Source organism: Columba livia, chromosome 3 (assembly GCF_036013475.1).
Source record: "Columba livia isolate bColLiv1 breed racing homer chromosome 3, bColLiv1.pat.W.v2, whole genome shotgun sequence".
Lineage (NCBI taxonomy): Eukaryota > Metazoa > Chordata > Aves > Columbiformes > Columbidae > Columba > Columba livia.
The window spans coordinates 90016764-90037010 of record NC_088604.1 but is presented as its reverse complement, the minus strand read 5'-3'; the positions used below and the strand labels follow the sequence as shown (position 1 = coordinate 90037010).

The following is a 20247-nucleotide window of genomic DNA, read 5'->3' as shown; positions in this document are numbered from 1 at the left end:
TCACTGCTTTGAAAGCTTTTCAAGCAAAGATAAAGAAAAAAACATTCTTTCATTTCACTTTCATCAGTATATGGCACTCTTACACATATGACTCCACAGTATTTATAGATCTTTTCAATGGAACTGTTCACAAGCTGTTTTCTGTTGTCTGTGATGACCTTATACGGCTGCCTATAACATGTAGAAGCTTTTGTTCTACTGGTGGACAGTGAAAAATCCATGGCTGTAACAACCTTCAGGTATGATGATTAAGTAAACAAGTAACGATTGATAAAGAAGATGATTGGTAAAGAAGTAATAAACCTAGCAGATCTGCATGTAGCTATAACAGACTGATGGCCACCTTATATTTGTTGCAGCTGGTTTTCATGTGAAAGCTTATTAACTTGATGATCACCTCATTCTCTGATCCTATTTGATCCTGAGAGCATATTCAGCATAACTGCGTAACTTAAGCTGTAAGTGGATAAATCTCAGGAGCCAGGTAAAAATTTATAATCAGTTGGAGAAGTTGAAACATCTGAAGAAATTCTACTTTATTCTTAGTGTTACACTGTCAACCCTAAACAGATCAGTTGTGGCTCTCTGAAATAAAAAGGAGACACCAAATTTGAGTAGTGTTGTATTTGTAAACTCATTTAATAGGTAACCTTGCTTTAAAGTATGATTTAATTGTGCCCAAGTACTTCCAAACCTTCTGTACTTTCTGTGACTGAGAAGTAACATGAGGAGGGCCAAATAAGTATTTGCAAAGTGAGTATTTGCAAAGTATATGGCTGATGCCTGGAAGAAGAAAATGCAGTAAATATTGCTCATGCTTTCTTCTTTGCACTGGGTTTACTACTGGGATGCACAACCTGGGATTCTGAACTGCTTATATTCAGATTTGAGGTCATGTCATTAGCCTATCAGATGACTCATGTGCCAGCTTCCTTCAGTTTTCTGGGTCTCATTTTTAACATGTAAGGAACTAGTAGTTTACTTTTTAGTATTCTTTGTTCAAGTACTAGAAATCTGTGGCACTTGCTTAAGACTCTTTAGCAGAAAACATATTTCTAGGTGATAATATGTTACCATTGGAATCTATCATTGACTTATGCTTTTCTTCCTCCTGGAGTCATAAAATTATAATTTAAAACTTGTTTTCTTACTGGATGGATTTTACTTTCTTTTTCAGTAATATATTTGTCACTCTTCACACAACATGGTTTCAGTCCAGGTTCAGCTTTGAAAAAAGCAGGGTATCTCTGGTTGCTGAGAAATGCTTTTATCTAATTTTGGTATCACAAACTGAAAGGACGCAACTGTGTTCTGGCCTGTTGTAAAGCATTCCAAAATTCAACATTTCTGTGTCTTTCTAGCCTATTTGGTCCTTCTAGCTTTCCTTCTCCTTTGCTTTATGTACAATACCCAGAAAGTGGCAAAATGTCAAATCTCTGCTTTAGGAAATGCCTTTTTTAACAAACATACGCTGCTGGTGTTTTTTTTGTTTTCTTTTGTTTGTTTTTTTTCCCTAGGAGACAATGATTTTGACCATTAGTGATTTTTGCACCCCGTGTTCTCATTCTGCAATTGAAAAAAGAAAAAAAATTCCCTGATGTTATTGAGAAAGTCAGCCTGAATCAGTCTGAGTCTCTTCACCTTGTGCATTGCTGTGCATGTTTCATAGAGATTTGTGTTGTGTTGAAAATATTTTCTCCCTCTTATAATACAGAAACTGAAATCTTGATGGTCGATACTAAGTTTGTTATGCAAACTTTTACTTACTGTTTTTCAAAATGTTTTCTTAATTTAATAGAAGCAAGCAATTCTATTGTATCCATTTTAGATAGTAAATGGTATTTCCAATGTTTGTTGAGAGGCTAGAGGGTTGGGTCCTCCATCTTACAGTTTTTCTGCTTCCTTTTCAAACTGCCTGTGATGGTAAAAATCTCTCCAAACACATTTTCATGTTTCTAAACTGTGGCTATGTTCTTCTCTGAATATAGATATATTCTGGATGTATCTTTGGTAAGCTTATACTTCTTTAGCTCATTTTTGGAAAATTGGCAAATGCAGCTTTCCCTCCCTCTCAACTAGGAATTAAACTCACTTTTTCAACTTCATGATGAAAGACGTGGTCAAGATTCTGGTAGATAACCATTTCTGATTTCTTGAGACTATCCACAAGTTCAGTCACTGAGGTGGGGAAAACCTACATGATATGTGATTAAACTTTTTAAAAAGGCATAAATTGTGTTAAAACACTTTTTTAACGCAGACTGATATATCAAGGTATACACAATCTATGGGTAGTGAGACCTCTAATTCACTAGATAAGATTCTTTTGGTTGGAATAGCTTGAGTAATCCTGTCAGCTTTTAGCTGGCACCACACTTCTCCCACCAGTGCACAAAGATTTTGTGACAGAAGAGCCTGAAACAGCAGGCTGGAGTTTGCTTTGACCAGTCAATTACAAAACACAAACAAACATCACTTCGAGCAGTGCCTGGAGTTTTTGTCATTCTGGCATGACCTTCTGGAGATAAAATTAGTCCATGTGACAGGACACAGTGTTTCTGCAGGACCTATAAGTTGCAACTTTGCATAAGTGCTCTGTGTGGTAAGCATGAATGAAGTTGGTAATAAGTCACTGAAGATCCTCCTCTTCACCTCATCTCGAATGAGCTCTTACAGAAAAATGATACAGGCAACTGTTAACCACTATAGGATCCCAGTCAGGTCTCTCTGATCCTATAATAATTTGGACAGATTTCACTGCCTGGAAATAAGTGGAAAGCCCCACTTATAACTCTCAAGGAAGAATAGTGTATAGCTGAATCTCACAGCCATGTTTTGACAGGAAAGAGGCAAAATCCCTTTTGCAAAATATTTTCCTCTGAGCTCCTAGATGTGCTCATTACTTCTAATGTTGCTTCTCTCATGAGAACCTCTGTTGGTATGGTAAGGATGACCTTTTCTGGTGTAACTGTCCAACTCTGCATGAAAGAGTTTAAAATTACTTGAGCCAGAGAGAATAAGCAAGATACTTCAGTCAAGTGGATGGGCCATTTGTCTATAAAAACCTGGGAAAAGAGTGTCTCAGGTCCCACAGTCTGCTTAATGACTTGAACACACCTTTCATGGAAAACTTTTATTTCTTCCATCTTTAGAAATCAGGCAGTTGTAACATGTTGTTGTGACTATCAGTAGAACAAATTCTTGACTTCAGATATGTTTTGATTAATCCCAAATTTACTGTCTGGCTTTTTGAAACATTGCTGTGAATTACAATAGCTTTCTAATGCTACATTAATATGATACAGAATGAATTTATGAGTGTGGCCATAAATACTTCAATTTCATATTTAGTAACAGAAATATTGTGTGGGCTTTCAATTACTCTGCTAATGAGCTTAAATATGTTTTAGTTGGATTTGAATCAATGTGAGATTTTTTTTTTTTTTATGAGGCAGTTAGTATCTCAGATATATTGAGGTGAAAGGTGTTCCATGTGTAGCATAAGAGCTTGGGTGTGACCAGATCTATCTTCTGTGCTGTTAAATGTTCCGAGGCTATACACACATTTACTTTAAAGGTAAAATTTAATGATCAGGGCACTAAATGTGTGTTGTTGTCATGTCCATGTGAAATAAATGATAGCTTAGTCAGGGAGCTTGAAAGTCTAATTTTGTGTTGCCATAACATTAACCAAAATGAGGTTGTCCCAGCACAGTATCTTGTACCTGGACAGCTGCACTGAGCAATTTCTTTGGTTCAGGGCATTATGGGATGGTTCTGGTAGTTTTCATTCATCCAGAAGTATCTCACCAGTTCTGTCTGCCTGAAGCTCCCTATTGTTTGCAAGATTCTGGTTGGGAATAATAGAGAGAGGAGCATTTCCTCTTACTTAGAGCAATGGCTAATGACAGGGAGCAGAATACCTTGTGCCACAGTTCCTCTTTCTCAGCCTTGTGCAATTATGTGCCTTAGAAGCCTATACTTTGTTCTGTCACCTGTTGAATGACTTCAGTGCATCCCCAGGGGACACCATTTAGCAGTTTATCGGATAGCACCAGAAACTTATATTCTCTGAGCTAGTAGTTTAATGTGGTTTGTTTTGTTTTGTTTTTCCCCTGCAGCATAGGGTATATATTAATTATCAGTATCTCCCTGGCTCACCATCTTGTGACAGACATATCAATTGCTTTTGGCTCTGCCTTCTCTTCCCCACTTCCCACACCACTTTTCCAAATGAGCAGAAGAGAACATAAGCAAATTAGGAAATAATAATGAAATGATATGTACTATCTGTTTTCTCTGACAAGACAGATTCTCTGAAGGGCAGCTGGGTGCATGAGTGATGAGAAGACAAGAATCAGAAAAGCAGGAAGAGATTTGTGTTTAATAATAAATATTCCATCTGAAGGCAGAATTGTGATTGTATGTCATAAAACCCCCCAAAACTAATAAAACAAAAAATACAGAAAATTATTCATGTTGGGTTGAGTTAGTGTTTACTGAACAAGTCTGACTACCTCTTGGTATTATCTGACATTTCTTTATGTTGACATGACTGACAGAGGAATTAAGCCATGTTGCTAATACTAACAACTATCTTTTTCCCAGAAATACAACTGTCATTTTTTTGAGATGCATGTCACAGTAGGCCTCTGTCTTTCTCAGATTAAAAAATCTTGAATCAGGTGCCAAAAGACTGTGAAATTCCACACAGTAATACACTTGGTACATTGTATTTGTTTTTTGATTCCCGAGGCTTTGTGATGATCTGAAGATATGTATTTGAGGGTTTTCTTAGCAATTTGAAAGGTCAAAAATTAATCTTAATTGGTAGCTTACTTATTTTTTAATAACATTTTAGATTCTTTTTTTCATTCCATGATTGAGAAACTGGGATGTCTGGAATGAAAACACAGCAAAAATGACAACAGTATACACCATAAAACTTTCTAGGAAATTACCAAAGTTGGCAGCAAGGAAGAATGCCAACTCTGCAGTCCAGATTTGTCAATTACTTGTTCTTGCTCCCAGGCAATACATCACATGTGACATTTTCACTGCAATTCAGATCCTTCTAGTTTTCCTCTGATCTTTTATTGCCCTTTTCTCCAGACTTTTTAATATCTGTCCACCATCAGAATTCTTTCCACTGCCCTGATTCATTTTACTATCTTTCTAATTGTCTTTGCTAAAAGATCTTCACCTACATTTGATTGCACTCAACATATATTGAGCTGTTTTTCTGACCTTGGTGCCCAACCAGTGGTCAGCTGGATTTCTTCCATCATTTTGATGGCAGCCACATGCCTGATAGTGCCCTGCCAATGGCTGTTTTGAGTGTGTTTGTCATTTTCTGCTGCTCAAGACACTGCCAAAGACACCAGTTTTCATTATCTGCTTTTCCTCTTGGATCTTCCCTTACTTCAACCTTCTCTTCCTCCTTCTTTCCTTACCTGTCTTCAATGAAATAACACCTCATTACTATCTCTGTCTACTAAGAAGCAAGATCTATGTGCCACTGAACTGCATCCACCAGCTTTTAAAGGTTCCTTCATGTGGTCCTTCTTCAGGCAGTGAACTTCTTCTGCTGATTACCCACTCTTTTTACATGCTCTTTAGCCAGTCTTTCTCCAGTATGTCACCACTGATACTTTCCCTCTCCCCTTTTTCGACTATCCTACTTTGATCCCACTGGGACTGAAGGTGGACACTCCACTTGAAAAGCAGAAACTCTACCAGACCCTCTACAATATTTAAAAGGACGATTAGCTGGAATAATTGGTTTTTCAGAATTAACTTCTAATATGGAATGAAGAAAAAATCCAAAGATTTTAAAATAGGGGACAAACTTATTGATGAAATAAATGAACATTTTTGGCTTGACATCTTCACTGAAAAAAAAAAATAGAATTTATCAGATTCCATTGTTAATCTTTTCTGGATCAATTTCTAGTTCTGAAAACAATCAGGGTAATATTTTGTACTTAATGTGAATTCAGCTTTGTGTAAGAGGAAATTTAAGAATAGGAAAGTACAGTGAGATTGATATTTTCACACTAAGGTATTACTCTACAGGAAAATCAGTGTGCTAACCAACTGGAATACAATTTTACAGAACCCCAGCTATTTCTGCCTGGCACCTCTTTTCCTCTTCTTTTTCCCCTCTTCATTATAAACTGATGTTGCTTAGTGACAGAATTTAACACTACTGTTTATCAGTTTCCTCATAATCAGTGCTCACAGCTCTTCAGGTAAATTAATGAGGGCCCAGAAACCTTCCCACACACCAGAACCCCATCATCTACACTACTAATGTCTTGACATGATTTTTCAAACATGGTTCAGCAGTTAATTTTCCAAGGGCTATTTTTGATATACAGCTTTCTCAAGTCAAGGAAAAGATAATTTACCAGCAGAGACATGGACAATTTCTTATGAGGTGTCTGCCCTAGGATACACCATGAAGATATGGACTCTTCAAGGAAGAGTTTGGGTTGAACAGCATAGGTGCTGAAAATTCACACCCAAGAAATTAAGATTTCGGTAGGGTTTTTTTTCTTTTCTGATACAAGTATTTAATAAATTAGTATGACGTTCCATTTCAAACTCCTGGCATTGAATTGAAAAGGAGAAATTGTACTGCAATATAGATGGTATATAGCCCTGGATGATGATGATGATGATGATGATAATAATAATAATAATAATAATAATAATAATAATAATAATAATACCATGAGAAAAGCAACATAATCTATCAAGTCATTATAAAACTGAGTCTTGGGAGTTGCAAGTACCTTCCCAAAGGAACTGCCTTGATGGCTCTCTGCAAGTTCTGTGATTAAAGCAGTTTCAGGTTAAAACTAGATGGTATCGTACCACTCTTTGATGGAGAAAAGGAAAATAATTGCCTAGCCAATTAGCCTAATCTGTCTTCTCTCTAATTTGTCTGTTTTGCATAACCACAGTATTAAACAGCAGTTCACTCACGCTAATCCCCAGTGCTACAAAGAAGAAAAAAACCCATTTGTATATTACAGTGTAATCATAACATCTGCTAATTTCCTTCCATACACTACAGGCCTCTTTTGAAAGGAGATTGTTGGCATTATCCCCATTTTAAAGATGAGGAGACTTACAGTAGAGCAAAATGATTTCTCAGGAACTGAGAGTTGCTGATAAAGTAAAGTCTGATATCAGTGTAACTGATAAAGTAGAGAATAAAACTCTGGTCTCCTAAATTCTCAGCACAGTTCACTCCCTGAAAGCTTCAGTTCTCACTTGCATCTGGGATTATGAGTGAAGTCTGTAGCAAACCTTTTTCTCCTGCATTTCCAAGTAATTTATTTTCTAATTTTCTTAGTATCACCACACACAGAAGTGAGTAATTACAAAATTTTTTTATTTCCCTATGTTGTGTCTACAAGGACACAGCAAGGACTTTTTAGCAGTTGTGGTAAACAATAAGGTTGAATTCATAGAAATGTGCTAGCACTGTTCTTCCTTTTGCTAAAAGGAAGACTCTCATAGTCTCATTTTGGTGTTTTCACAAAATGGGGTGTAAATCTTCATGGACTGAAGGGAATGTATGGTTTGCAAAAACCCTGTAAGCTTTACTCTCAGCCTCATAGCTCTTCATCACACATAAACATATGCTCATAGGAGCAATTGTTTATTGTGGTTCTGTTTCAGACTCTTATGTCATGCCCCAATCCTGGCCATAGGTCTTCTCCTCTTCCAATAAATTATGCTATTGTTCCAAAGTCTGAGAGAAGAGAGCTTATTTGTAAATTAGAAAGATAATTTGTAAGATCTCTGTGCTCATTGCATTCGTTAGAGGCAAGATTTTAAGAGAGGTCAAAAACATGTTCTTAGATGAATAGCTTTCCTTGGGGTATTTTGATCTTAAGATAGGACTCAGAAACTACCTTAGGAATCAGGTAACAAAGTCCTGGTGCGAGTGTGGAGGAGACTGTATGCTCCCCTTACCCCAAAGAAAATAAACTAGAAGAGAAAGACAGAAATTACTGTGTTTTATGTGTCTGGCTTCTGTAAGGAGATTTCCAAATTTCCTGTTGTCCTAACTAGGACTACACTTACACTGTTAATATATTTGAGTATTTTTTTGCTTTCCCAGTCCTCACTGCTGCTAGGGTCCTTATACTGTACACACAACCTATCACAAGCTACAATCAGCTTAAAATTAAGTAAATATTTTGTCAGTCAATCTCCGTTTGCAGTTAGTGAACTGTTACTCGTTTTTCCTAAGGAAAGGTTAGTATCAAATTTAGAACTCTGTCCCTGTTCCATGCTAAGAAGCATCTCTACAAGATCACATTGCCCTGGACAGTATCAGGCTCCTTGCCTCAAGATGCTTCTGCAATTCAGTATGTTTGCTAACCTGAGGGCTGACAAGTAAGTACTAGGATCTTCCAAGTTTCAAAAGCCAACCACTTTCAAAAGCTTTTGTTGATTGCCACTGAACCGTGCTCTAGATTCTTGCTACCTGAAACCAGCTTTCTGTGTTTAGCTGATGAGATGTTGAACAAAACCTTGCAGGATCTCTCTGTAGACACAGTTTTAATGACCAATTTGCATTTTGTGGCAGCTCCTTCCTATTAAGTTCCAATGGCAGGGCACAGTGGTCCGTGATGAATGGTGCTATAAGTACAGAACAGCCATGAGGAGACTCCCCCTGTTAGGCAGCAAAGCAAAGATTGAAGTGGCATCTTCCAGCTGTTTATGTTGGGGACAATCAAAGAGTCATCAATATTCCTTAGTGAAAATGTGTCTGCATCAGTTTTAGGTGTGGGGAACATTAGAATATGTCACCCATCATAGCTGACTGGCAGTATGTTTGAGGAGGGTGGGCTAAAGCACGGAGGAATGCCAAAATACTCTTACAATTTGGCAGCTTCATGAAAACAAGATTGTCGTCTCTGCAAGCTAGAAAACCGAGTCTGAGATTATTTATTTAACTCCTAATACTCCTGAACTTGGTGCTTATTCCTATGCTCAGCTGTTCTTTTGCAGTAACTTTAATTTGAATATTTTACAAGAATATTTGAAGTTTATTTATGGAAACATTTTAAATTCTTCATTTTAGATGTATATGGAGAGTTGATTGCTTTTTCCATAATTTGGATTGCAACTGTGATCTTTTATATAGCTATTATTAGTCCCAATATTATCACAGCTGTAGCTTCCAGGGCTGATTGAGTTTAGAAATGACTCAGTTTCTTCTAAAGGCTAAGATGAGATTTTATGGCTAGTTTCAATACAGTTATCCTGTCTTTAGGACAGTTTGTGCCCTTACTTCTGTACATTTAAAAATGGAAGAGCTTTACATTTCATGCCATTATCACTACCTGCTAGTCCTTGAAATATTCCAGGCAGTTACATTCCCTTGGAAGATTGTGTGTAATTGTATTTGAAGAAAACAAGTTGTAAATGATTGAAGTTATCGGTGTTCACTCTGTATAAACTGGCACAGTGTGTTAGGCTGAAAGGCTGTATTTCTATATGCCTAAGATATGTCCAAAGCCATATACTATGCAAACCCAGTTATTTGCTGTTTGCTTGGAGAAAATATAGAGGTCTCTGTGTTTCATCAGTGCAGAGCAAAAGGAACCACTCCAACAGATGCTCTGTTTTTCATAGTTATGACCCAACTCCAAGTTTATAGGGCTTACTATTCTTTCTGCTAACAGTGCTACTTGTTTGTAATGAGGTTTCACAGTGAAATAATTTCTGAAGGACTTACATACTGCAGAATTTTTTAAGCACATGGCTGGGAGTGATGGTCGAAAGTCGAGTATAGCACTAGGTGATACAGAAGGAGATATGAAGCAATTGGTGAAACTGTTCGAGAGTTTCGAGATCATATATTTGAAGATTGATAGTATTCTGTTATTCCATATATCATCCTTGGTGTGTGCATATGAAATTCCTTGAAATATTCAACAGAGTGCAGGCATTGTCTGGGCCATTGTGATCCATGGCATGTTCTCAGAGCCAGAGGGAGAGGAGAACAATTAGAAATAACTTGAGACCAACCATATTGACTATTAGAAACCACTAGAAAATATTAGAAACCATTTTATCAAGTGCATCTGTAGTTATCCAGGAGGGTTGCTTTACGATCTCTTAGCTCATTCTGAATAAATCATCTATGTCTGTGCACAACATCTCCATTATTATGATAAATGTCTCAAATATAACATTGAGTAAATGTGCCCAGGTGTTGTTCAGATTTTAGGTGTCTCTCACCAATATTTATTTTCCTTATAGAATTTTTTGTGTGTTTGTTTGCTTTTTAAAAAGGAGCCACATCCTCACCTGTGGCCAGACTGAAGGGATGTATTATGTAAGTGGCGTGAATGCATAAATGTGAAGATGCTCAGAAGCTCGTCTTTGCAGTGCCTTGATATTGCTGCTTCTCTGTGCAGGTCAGTTGCCTCCCACTGCACAGAAGAACCTCTGAAGAGCTGCAATTTATGTCAGCTGTGGTGACAATTTGAGGCTAAGGAAGCCTGGCACTCTCAAAAGCAGTATGACTTTTTCTCTGGCCAGGCCTTACCATCGCAATAACAGTCACACCAGCTTGCTGCATGGTGTAAGTGCCTGTAGGGCTCCCTTGTTGCTGGTGCTAAAGATCTGCAGCTCTGAGTCAGAATAGGTTGGTTTTAATTTCAGTTTTTCTCTCTCACTCAAACCTGTCATGTGGTGGTAAAGAAACATGTATGTGAAATCTCTTTGGTTTTATTCTTGGCTGCCCACTAGGCACTGAATCTGGAATTCTCCACTGTATTCCACTAATGTGCTGCAATTTTCAACAGTTTGTAGTGATTATAGACCTTGTTCATTCCTGTCTGCTATTTTTGAATACTATCAATGCTCTAACATTGCATGAGTTCAAATGACTGCTTAAGTTTTGTGGCAGCAAAGAATAACATCCATAAATGACAAAATTTGGAGCACAGCTTGGGTCTAGCTGTTTGGTATTTGAAAATGGTTTTGTATTTGAGTAGAATTTTTTATTTTAAAGAAACCTTAATGCTTCCATCCCTGCACCATCCTACCTCTCCCCACACTTCCCCAGCCCATCATGCAAATTCCAGTATTTCTTTTTCACTCACACAGAGGAAGGTGGTGCAGCAAGAAATTTCTGGCAAAGAAGATGATAGTTGCATTTCTAGGAGATATTTTCCACAGTAGGAAGTAGGAGGATGGGGAAAGTAGGCGAGGGAGTGGAGAAAGAGACAGAAGTGTCTGCCTGCCTTACATTCTCAAGGCATCAGAGAACTAAATCTAGCCCGTCATCTCCACAAGGTAAGCAACCTGCTGATGTTACACAGGAAATGTTAAGGCACCTGTGAAGTGATGTGACAATGACCAGGTTCAGACTCGGCAAGTGGAAGGGCCATTTGCACACCCAGAAAGCACTTTGTAGGCACATATTTTTATCCTGAGTTATTTGTTCAAGTTTGAATGTATTTAACATTAGGACAGATGCAAGTGAGGAGAAAACAAACAAACAGGCTAGCTTGATTTTCTTATTCCCTTTTTTGCATATTTGAGAGATGGTCCTCAAAACTCGTGCGTTACTGAATGCTGGGATGCAGGACTCACAGAAGCTGGGAAGCATGAATGCTTGTTTGATCTTTATGGCTCTGACTCCTCTCTGCCAGCAGCCAGTGCAGTAAACACACAGTGTTATGTCTGTTCTCCTCTCTTGTACCTTAGTGTCAAGAGTAACTAATTTTTTTTCTCTCTCTCTTTTTTTTTTTTTCTTTTTTTTTAAAAGGATGATTCCAGCTACAAACAAAGCCTTTGTTGTAAACAACCTTGTTTCTGGAACAGGCTATGATCTCTGCGTCCTGGCAATGTGGGATGACACGGCCACGACCCTTACTGCCACCAATATTGTGGGATGCGCCCAATTCTTCACCAAAGAGGACTACCCTCAGTGCCAGTCAATGCACAGTCAGTTCCTGGGTGGGACCATGATTCTAATCATTGGAGGTATCATTGTGGCAACTCTGTTGGTATTCATTGTAATACTCATGGTCCGCTATAAGGTCTGCAACAATTCCCAGGGGAAGATGTCTAATGTCAGCAATGTCTACTCACAGACAAATGGAGCACAACTGGTTCAGAATGGAGTCTTGCCCCAAGTCAACCCCAAAGTGGTGGTGAGAAATGAACTTATGGAGTTTAACTGTCAGTCTGCACGGAGCAGCATCTCCTCTTCCTCCAGCTCTGCAAATAGCCGTGACTGTGATGACTATAGCCTCCAAAGTGAACAGGGCACATTGTCCAGTAAGTGGAGGCCCCCTTCCAGATCGAAACACAATATTGATCGGCTAATGGGAGCTTTTGCCTCCCTGGAACTGAAATGTCAGAAAAAGGAGGAGATGACAGACTCCAGAACTTCCACAGTGGCCCACCACTCGGACAAAGAGCCACTTCTGGGCCAACCGGAGTCCAAGTTTCGCAGCCTCCTCATGTTGCCTCTGGAGGGCAAAACTAAACGTAGCCATTCTTTTGACATGGGGGACTTTGCCACATCTCAGTGTTGCACCTACCCAAAAAAGATAACAAACATTTGGACAAAGAGGAGCCTCTCGGTGAACGGCATGCTTTTGCAGTATGACGACAATGACTTAAGAGGGGCAAAAGGGACTTTTGGGAGTTCAGAATGGGTAATGGAAAGCACAGTGTAAATATCAGTGTCTCCCCTGCTCCTCCTGTATTGTAAAGCATGGTTTGCTACAGGGCCATGCATTTGGAAAGAGAGGGAAAGAAAAGTTTTCAGCTGTACTGGCCAAAAAGATAGGTAAGCAAGTAAGTAACAGGGATACTAAAAGAGAAAGAAGGTCATGAAATGTGAATAGGCACGTATGGCACCATTCTTGTCTGGCCCCAACTAAACCATGTGTGAATGTTTCAAGGAATTTGCTAGTTGTACTTAGCATTACTTTCCAAAAGTTACTCAGACTCTTGGTGAACTGTCACACAAGATTAAATAAGGGGGGGTGAAAAGAGGTTTAACAGCACAAAATGAGTTTTACAGGTTTTTTGTTGTGTTTTACTTTTTTTTTTTTTTTGAAGGAGACTTCTTTCTTTTTTTTTAACCACAGAAATACACTTCTGTGGATATAAGACTGGTGCTAGGATATATCTGGTTGTCATTGCAAGTGACTTTCTCAAAAGTGCAGGCAGGGCATCCACAGGGACAGATCAGAGCAAATTGTTCAACATAATCTCATGGTGTTAACTGTGACATCTGGGAAAAAAAATTCTTTTTGTTGAGTGGAGTTTCAGTTAGAATTTAATGATTTCTGTTCTGTTTCGCCTTGTTATTACCTTTGAGTTGTTTTTTTCTCTACAGCAGAAAGTGTATTTCCATGCATTGTTTGTTTTCAGTCTCATGAAATTCCCCAGATGAAAGGATGACGTGTACAAAGGTCAAATTTATGATGTACTGTATAACCCACCTTCAATACCAACTATTTATATCCTATGAAAAATTCAATCTAGGGGCTAATAAATTTGAAAAAAAAAATTTCCTCCACCTTCTTCATAGTCTGCTTGTTAATGCTGAAGGCAGATTGCAGCAGCCATTGATATCTTGTAGGCGTGTTGCTATCAAAGAAGGGAAAAACAGTGATCAAGAATTCCTATTAAAGGATAAAGAAAAGGAAACAAAAATTACTGTCATGAAATCACCACATTAAGAATACCAGTTGCTTCTGGCAAAGGTCACACTGTCACTCCTTTCAACTGGCAAAGAAAACACAGACTTCCACTCAGTTATGACAAAAGCTCTTTGTACAGTCACCATGATGCGGCTTGACTGTATCAGTAGCATCACATGAAATGTAAGTTTTAGTGTATTTCAGGGGATAGGGTATGTTCTCAATTAGCCACGGAAATAAAATTAAATTTGGATGTCTCAGAGCAGGGGTCTCCTGTGTGTGCCCTGCATTACAGATAGCCCTTCCCCAGTCCCCTGCTTAACCCGCCCCCCCATCTCACACCCTCACTAAGGTACTTGCTAACTAAGAACAGGAACTGTTTGGGGCTTGTAAACTGATTCTCAAATTAGTTTTTGGGGAGCATTGCTGTGGTTGTGGAAATGCACATGGCTCACCCAGCTGACTTCATTGTCCTTGACGACTTTACTGTGATTTCCAGCATTCTGGTGGATACTGCAACTGTCCTTTCATTTGTTTGTTGATTTATTTGTTGGGTCCCAAAGATCAGCTGCTGGGAACCATTCTGAAATTGCACATTGTTACTATAATTTTGTAGAACATACATGGAGAAGGGGTGCAAGGCACAGAGAAAATAACACATGAAAAAACTCTATGTATATTTTTTTTAAAGGTGCAGAGATATATTGTGACATGGCTGTGTACTTGATCTTGTATTTGTCACGTTTCCTACTTGGAGTTTTAGAAAATGACATCCCTGTGATCAGAATATTTTTCCTTTATTTTCTTTTTTTCTTTTTTTTTTTTTTTTTTTGCTACAAAATGTACAGTAAAAAACATTCTTGGGGAAAAGTACCTGATTTTCATTTATTTGGTGATCTGTGGTCTGCTTTTAAACCTAAGTAAGGAGCAGTAATTATTTCTTACATTATCTTGAAAATTTAGGTGTTTGCTTTATTTTTCCCTCAAACTATCTTTGACTTCAGGATTTCAGGTATAAAGTAGGAATCAAGAAATACAGACTTTTTGGGAATGCGTGAGAAAAGATCTTGTCAAAAAGGCATTTCACCTCTTGTTCTGTGGTTATGTTTGTACTGTTCTATATCACTCATTCTTAAAGCCTGATCAAAATTCTGCAGAAATAAGAGGAAGCCTTTTTTATGCTAAGATCTGACTTTGTAAGTTTTTCCTCACATTATTGCTCACCACCAACATTAATATATTCAAAAGAGATCCAGTGAAACTGGATTTTTGCAACATCTTTCAGTGTCTCTGGTTTTCTCATGTTTTCCAAGAGGAACGACACCTTCAGTTCCAGAATCTGCATCATCCAACTGTCCAGATGGCACCTTCATATTAACCATTAATGACATTTACATTTAGGTTGTACTGAGGACTCTTAAAGACATTCATGTAATTATTTTCTTTTCCTTGTTACACTGTGGTCTGGTTGGACTTTTTATTATGCTGCTGCTTTGCTTTGAACATGACAACTGGGTTGCATTTATTTAATGGTTGAGTTCATCATCAATATTAGTAGGATATGTAGGCACGAATTTTCGAAAGCAACATCCTATGCTATTTTCTTTGTGAAAAAGAAAAACATTTCTTTCACTTTCTCATACAAGATTAGAGGAAATAAGTCAACAGATGTTTTAAAATAATGGATAGATGCCAAAGAATCCAGGTAATAAAATCCATGATCTAACACTTGCATTTATTAATGTTAATCATCATTTTAATTCATTTGGCTTTAATGAATGAAGCTCAACCCACATCAGCGGATTTGAAAATACTGAGCAAACTGAAAAGAGTGCCAGCAATTACCTGTAGTGCTCACCGCATTTGGGAGGAAGAGGACCCAGACTCATAGCTGAGGCAGGAGGCCCATTGGGCAGCAGCAAGTGGCCAGCCCTGAGAGAGGGATGGAGCCAGCCCAGCGTGGTGGTGCCCATGCCTGGGCACCTGCTGGATTCTGATCATCCTTCTCATGCCACCAGCCGCTGCCCTGCTTACACAGCTGGCCAAGCAGACCTCTGAAATTACCCTGTGGCTTCCGCTTTACCACTTTAAGAGATGCAGAGGACAGCTCTGTCTCTCAGGTTACATCCATGCCCTATTTGCTAATGCACAAGTGTGACCTCAGGCCGCTCCATGAACAATCTGACCAATCTCTGCCTTGACCTTGTTTTTCCTTCATTTTCATGTGTGCACCCCACTCAGCATCTCCGGATTTGATTATTTTTCTGTAGAGTTGCTGCATGGTAAGGATTCTTCCTCTCTCCACTTCTGAGCACAACAGCACATCAGTGGCTGGTGAAACAATATATAGATATCCACTTACCTGGGTGTAGTAAATACTTTCACACATCATTGAGGAGATGAGCTAGCTCCAATGGCCTGGTCCCCTGGTCTCACAACCCTACATTGATAAATTTATATAGGCCCCAAGTACCAGTGCTGTCTCATAAATTAACAGCTGCACCAACTGTGCTTTAGATGCAAGTGTCAGGTAGAACAGACAGCAAGGAGTACAACAGAGATGAACAAAAGACTTCTGAAAGAGGAGCCTGGGAAATTAAAAGTGCTATAGAATTTAAAGCGAAGCCAGTGGGAATAATTAAAGACAACTTCCTATGCATATGTTAATTTTTTGACATGTTTTATAATAGCAGAATAAGCTTTTTTTTTTTCCTAAAAATATATGCCATTTATTTGAAAGAAGAGGATATAATTCCACTGTGAAATTCTGTAAACAGTTGTGTTCTGTCCTCTCCTGCTATAAACAAACGGACAAAAAAAAACCCCAACCAACCCCAAATCCCAAAAATATCATCCTGGAGACTATTAAACAGGATGACAAAATAGAAATTTCTGAAATTAGTGATGATGTGGATTTCATTCGACGTCTGCTTGGAACCAAATGTTTGTATGAAATGAAAATAAAAATGTGTGTGTGCATGTATGCCTGCATATAGCAAAGCAGACCATACTGTTTCCTTACAATTTATATCCTCCTTACAGATTTCATGAATCAGAATATATTTCTGGTTTCAAATATCTTTTCTGAGCTTGCCAGATATAGAGAACAGCAACCAATTTGCTTTTCCCTCGTCCTTAGGGGAAGATAACATTTTATATGTCTCCAAACTACACACAGTACTTGGTTACTATTTGGTTTCATTCACTCATAAAGCAATGCATAACAACCAAGCAATGAAAGGTGCCTCTGCCCTGCATGATGCAAAACTGAAAAGATGGTAGCTTTTCCTTTGCTAAGTCTGTTTATATCCCACACCGTGGGACTGACTCACCTGGAAACAGACGAAAACAATATTCCTAAAGACTCTACTTGATTCATTCTCGCTCTTCACCCATCAAAGGGCTGCAAAGACAGATGACCAAAAAGAGCTCTTGGAGGTGTCTGTGTGGGTGTAATAAATGCAGCAACAATTTAAGCACTTTCTAATTTGGAGGCCAATGAATAATTCCACCCGATAACCAAGAAAACATTTTAGTATTTGAATAGCTTGAATGTCACATCTGTTTGCAATGCTTTGTACCCATTAACCCATGGGTAACCCACAGCACACCATATGGTGCATCCAGCACCCCTCTGCACCCCTAGCAGCCTGTTTCTCTGGAACGTTTTCTCAGTGAATCTCCTCTCTGTATTCAGGATTTGTAGTTCAATACTTGGGCAATTCTGGATGTGAAATCATATTCTGGATGTGGAATTAACAAGTGATACTATTAACATCTTGTTTTAATCTTAAATTCCCCTACATGTGACAAGGAGATCCCTCTGAAAACACTAAATTAAGTTTAGTCTTAGGCTGTAAGCCAGATGAACACTAAGAGTACCTTGAAACTCTTGCTTTCAATATAGGAATTTTATGTTCTGCAGTAAGTTTTGTTTGTCCTAATTAATTACTCCTTAATCCTCAAAGGTATAGCATTCCCTAGCATCATCTGTCAAAAGGCACTACTATACAAAACAGTGCCAGATGCCTATTCCTGGTATTACACTCTCAGCAGATGGCAAATGCCAGAGATATAAATATATATCCAGATATAGATCTACCAGCAAATGCACACATTTGTATTCATGCCTACATGTTCATGTGAACCCACATACACATGTACATGTTGTGCTTTTTAACTGTATGATCTGTGATGTACAGATTTCCCAGTTTAGTAATAAAAGGACATGTACATTTTTATATTAAATACTAATGGGAGAAAAAGAGAGAGAACAGAAATATTTTCTTTCTAGGCAGCAAATTAGTTGATAATCTGCATCTCATCCCAGGTGGGGCAGTTCAGTGCTTCAGATTAACTTGAGGTGAAAGGATTCATTAGTTTCATATGACCCCAGCAAAGGCTCAGCTCCTACGTTAGAGCATTTATTCACCTGATTCTCCCATCACATGCTGCAGATAAGTCTCCTGTCAATGAGGACTCATGTCTTGCGGGAAGGCAAGTAGCCATAGGGAGCTACTGTTTTGCATTCACTGCCCCTGTTTGTGCTCTTAACTGTGCTGACAATGTTGTGCTTTAGTTTGTTCATCGGTTTGGGTTTTCAGAGAGGACAGTAGCACATGTTATACTCAGTCATATGAGAAGCCTGGACACAGCGCTAGAGAAACTGGTAGGAAACAAAAACATTGAAAATCAATGGCCTGTACTAGGAGAAAGTAAATCCTGACTTTAAAATCAGTAAATCTTAGTTTGGAAATAGGGGAAGAGAACGCTCCATTACTTACCTGTACAGCTACAGAGGTGGACATCAACTTATTGTTAAAATTGCTCAGCCAGATTTGCCCATAATATTTTTCATATAATGAGAAACTGAATGGGGTTTCTTTGGTGACACTTTTCAAATTCTTTCTGTGGGACTTGTTTATTTTAAAAGAATTAGTACTCTTATCCTCTTTCCTGCAGTGAACAATGCAGAAATATTTTAAGACTGAGCAATTAATTACCACCTGTACCATTTATGAGTCAAATCACAAGACAGGTGTCTGCACAGGAGAAAGAAGACTCCGTTTTTTCAGGGAAGTTTATCCTCTTTGCCAGTCTTATTGGTACATTGGTATGAAATATATGATCAGAGAAGGCACAGGCAGGGCTATGTGCAGTGAAGTGTCTACTTTTTACCCTGTGGTAATGAGGCTTAAACAGAAGTCCAAAGAGGGGATGTGTTAATTTTCCTTCCTTTGAACAGGACTCAGGAATGTGAAACTTCAAATAATTAGGTTCATAAATGTGGTGTACCATAGACAGAAATATAGCACACATTTGAATTACGCGATCCAAGTGTTATTGCAGCAAAATTGTGTGCTGGTCACTGGTGCCATGTACAAGGGCTGGGTCTGATGAAGTGGGATCTACTGCACAGGTCACAACACTGACAGGAAGCGTGGTGATGTAGGAGTTTGTTAGACTTGGCTAGTCCAATAATTCGTTTCTGTCATAGTATCCTGTGAGTGTTCAATACTAGCTACTTCAGAAAAAGTACCTTTAGGAAAACTTTAGAGAGCTCTGTCCCAAAGCCTGATGGACTGGGAGACGTTATTCTATTCTCCATAAGGAAGCAAAGAATTTCTTCCAAAATTCACACCCCAACAGTTAAAGCACAACTTAGAGCTAAAAGTGGGACAAGGATGACGTCTCAATGACTCCTCCTGTTTTGGAGTTTTTGTGTATGAGCCTGTCAAGCCTGTCATCTGGGACTGGGTTGCCCAAGGAGCTTGGAAATGAACAGGTGAGTATTCAAGGAAATGATGAGAACATTCCTCATTTGCAAGAAGGCCAGAGCACCCCTCAGATGTGAAATGCTGTGCTGTAGTGCAAAAAAACCAAAACAACAAACCCAACCAAACAAAAAGAAACAAAAAACCAAACCAAACCAAAAAACACCATCACCTTAAAAAATGCCTTTTTTCTCATTGTTTTGGTAAAAAAAAGAGATCAGATATTCTCTTTTTCCATTCAAATAGACCTCTGGATATGCACATAATATAAGAATTGTGTAGAAAAAGACCCCATTTCCCAAGAGACCATTGCGCAGTAGCAGGTTGTGTAGCAATATTTGGAGATGAGACAGGAAACACTCAATATAGCACAAATTTGATCTTAAGAAATTGATGTCTGTAGACTTAAGGTCAGTAAAAGACGTAATATGTCTTCCTGTTCAATACAAACCATAAGATGATGGCTTCCTATTCAAGATACTTCAGTGGCATTGTGGACCCGGACTGGTTGCAAGGCCAGTGCAAAGCCTAGTAGATGCATTAAAATGCAAACACTCCTGGTGCCATTAGTACAAATGCTTTTAACAGCTGCCAGAGAGCCTCATCTTGCTATATGGTTGGGCTGCTACACAAACACATCCAAAATGACTACACAGACTGAAATGATTGAAATGTAACTGCCCATAATACAGTGAGTGTTGGCAAATGGCATCAATTAGAAGCCATGAATACAGATGAGAGCAATCCACTTTTGGCTGCAGCTTCTGGGCTAC

The 20247-nt window shown here is 38.6% G+C and overlaps 1 protein-coding gene across 2 annotated transcripts in view; it reads left to right on the top strand.

The window, feature by feature from the left end:
• LRFN2 (leucine rich repeat and fibronectin type III domain containing 2) overlaps nt 1–14573 on the top strand; it is a 163944-nt gene extending 149371 nt beyond the window's left edge. For both annotated transcript variants that reach the window (XM_005503823.3, XM_065058167.1), the window contains one exon: nt 11807–14573. In XM_005503823.3, coding sequence (XP_005503880.1) covers nt 11807–12725 — 919 coding nt within the window. In that variant the 3' untranslated portion in view covers nt 12726–14573. The remainder of the gene's footprint in view (nt 1–11806) is intronic.
• The last annotated feature ends 5674 nt before the right edge of the window (nt 14574–20247 follow it).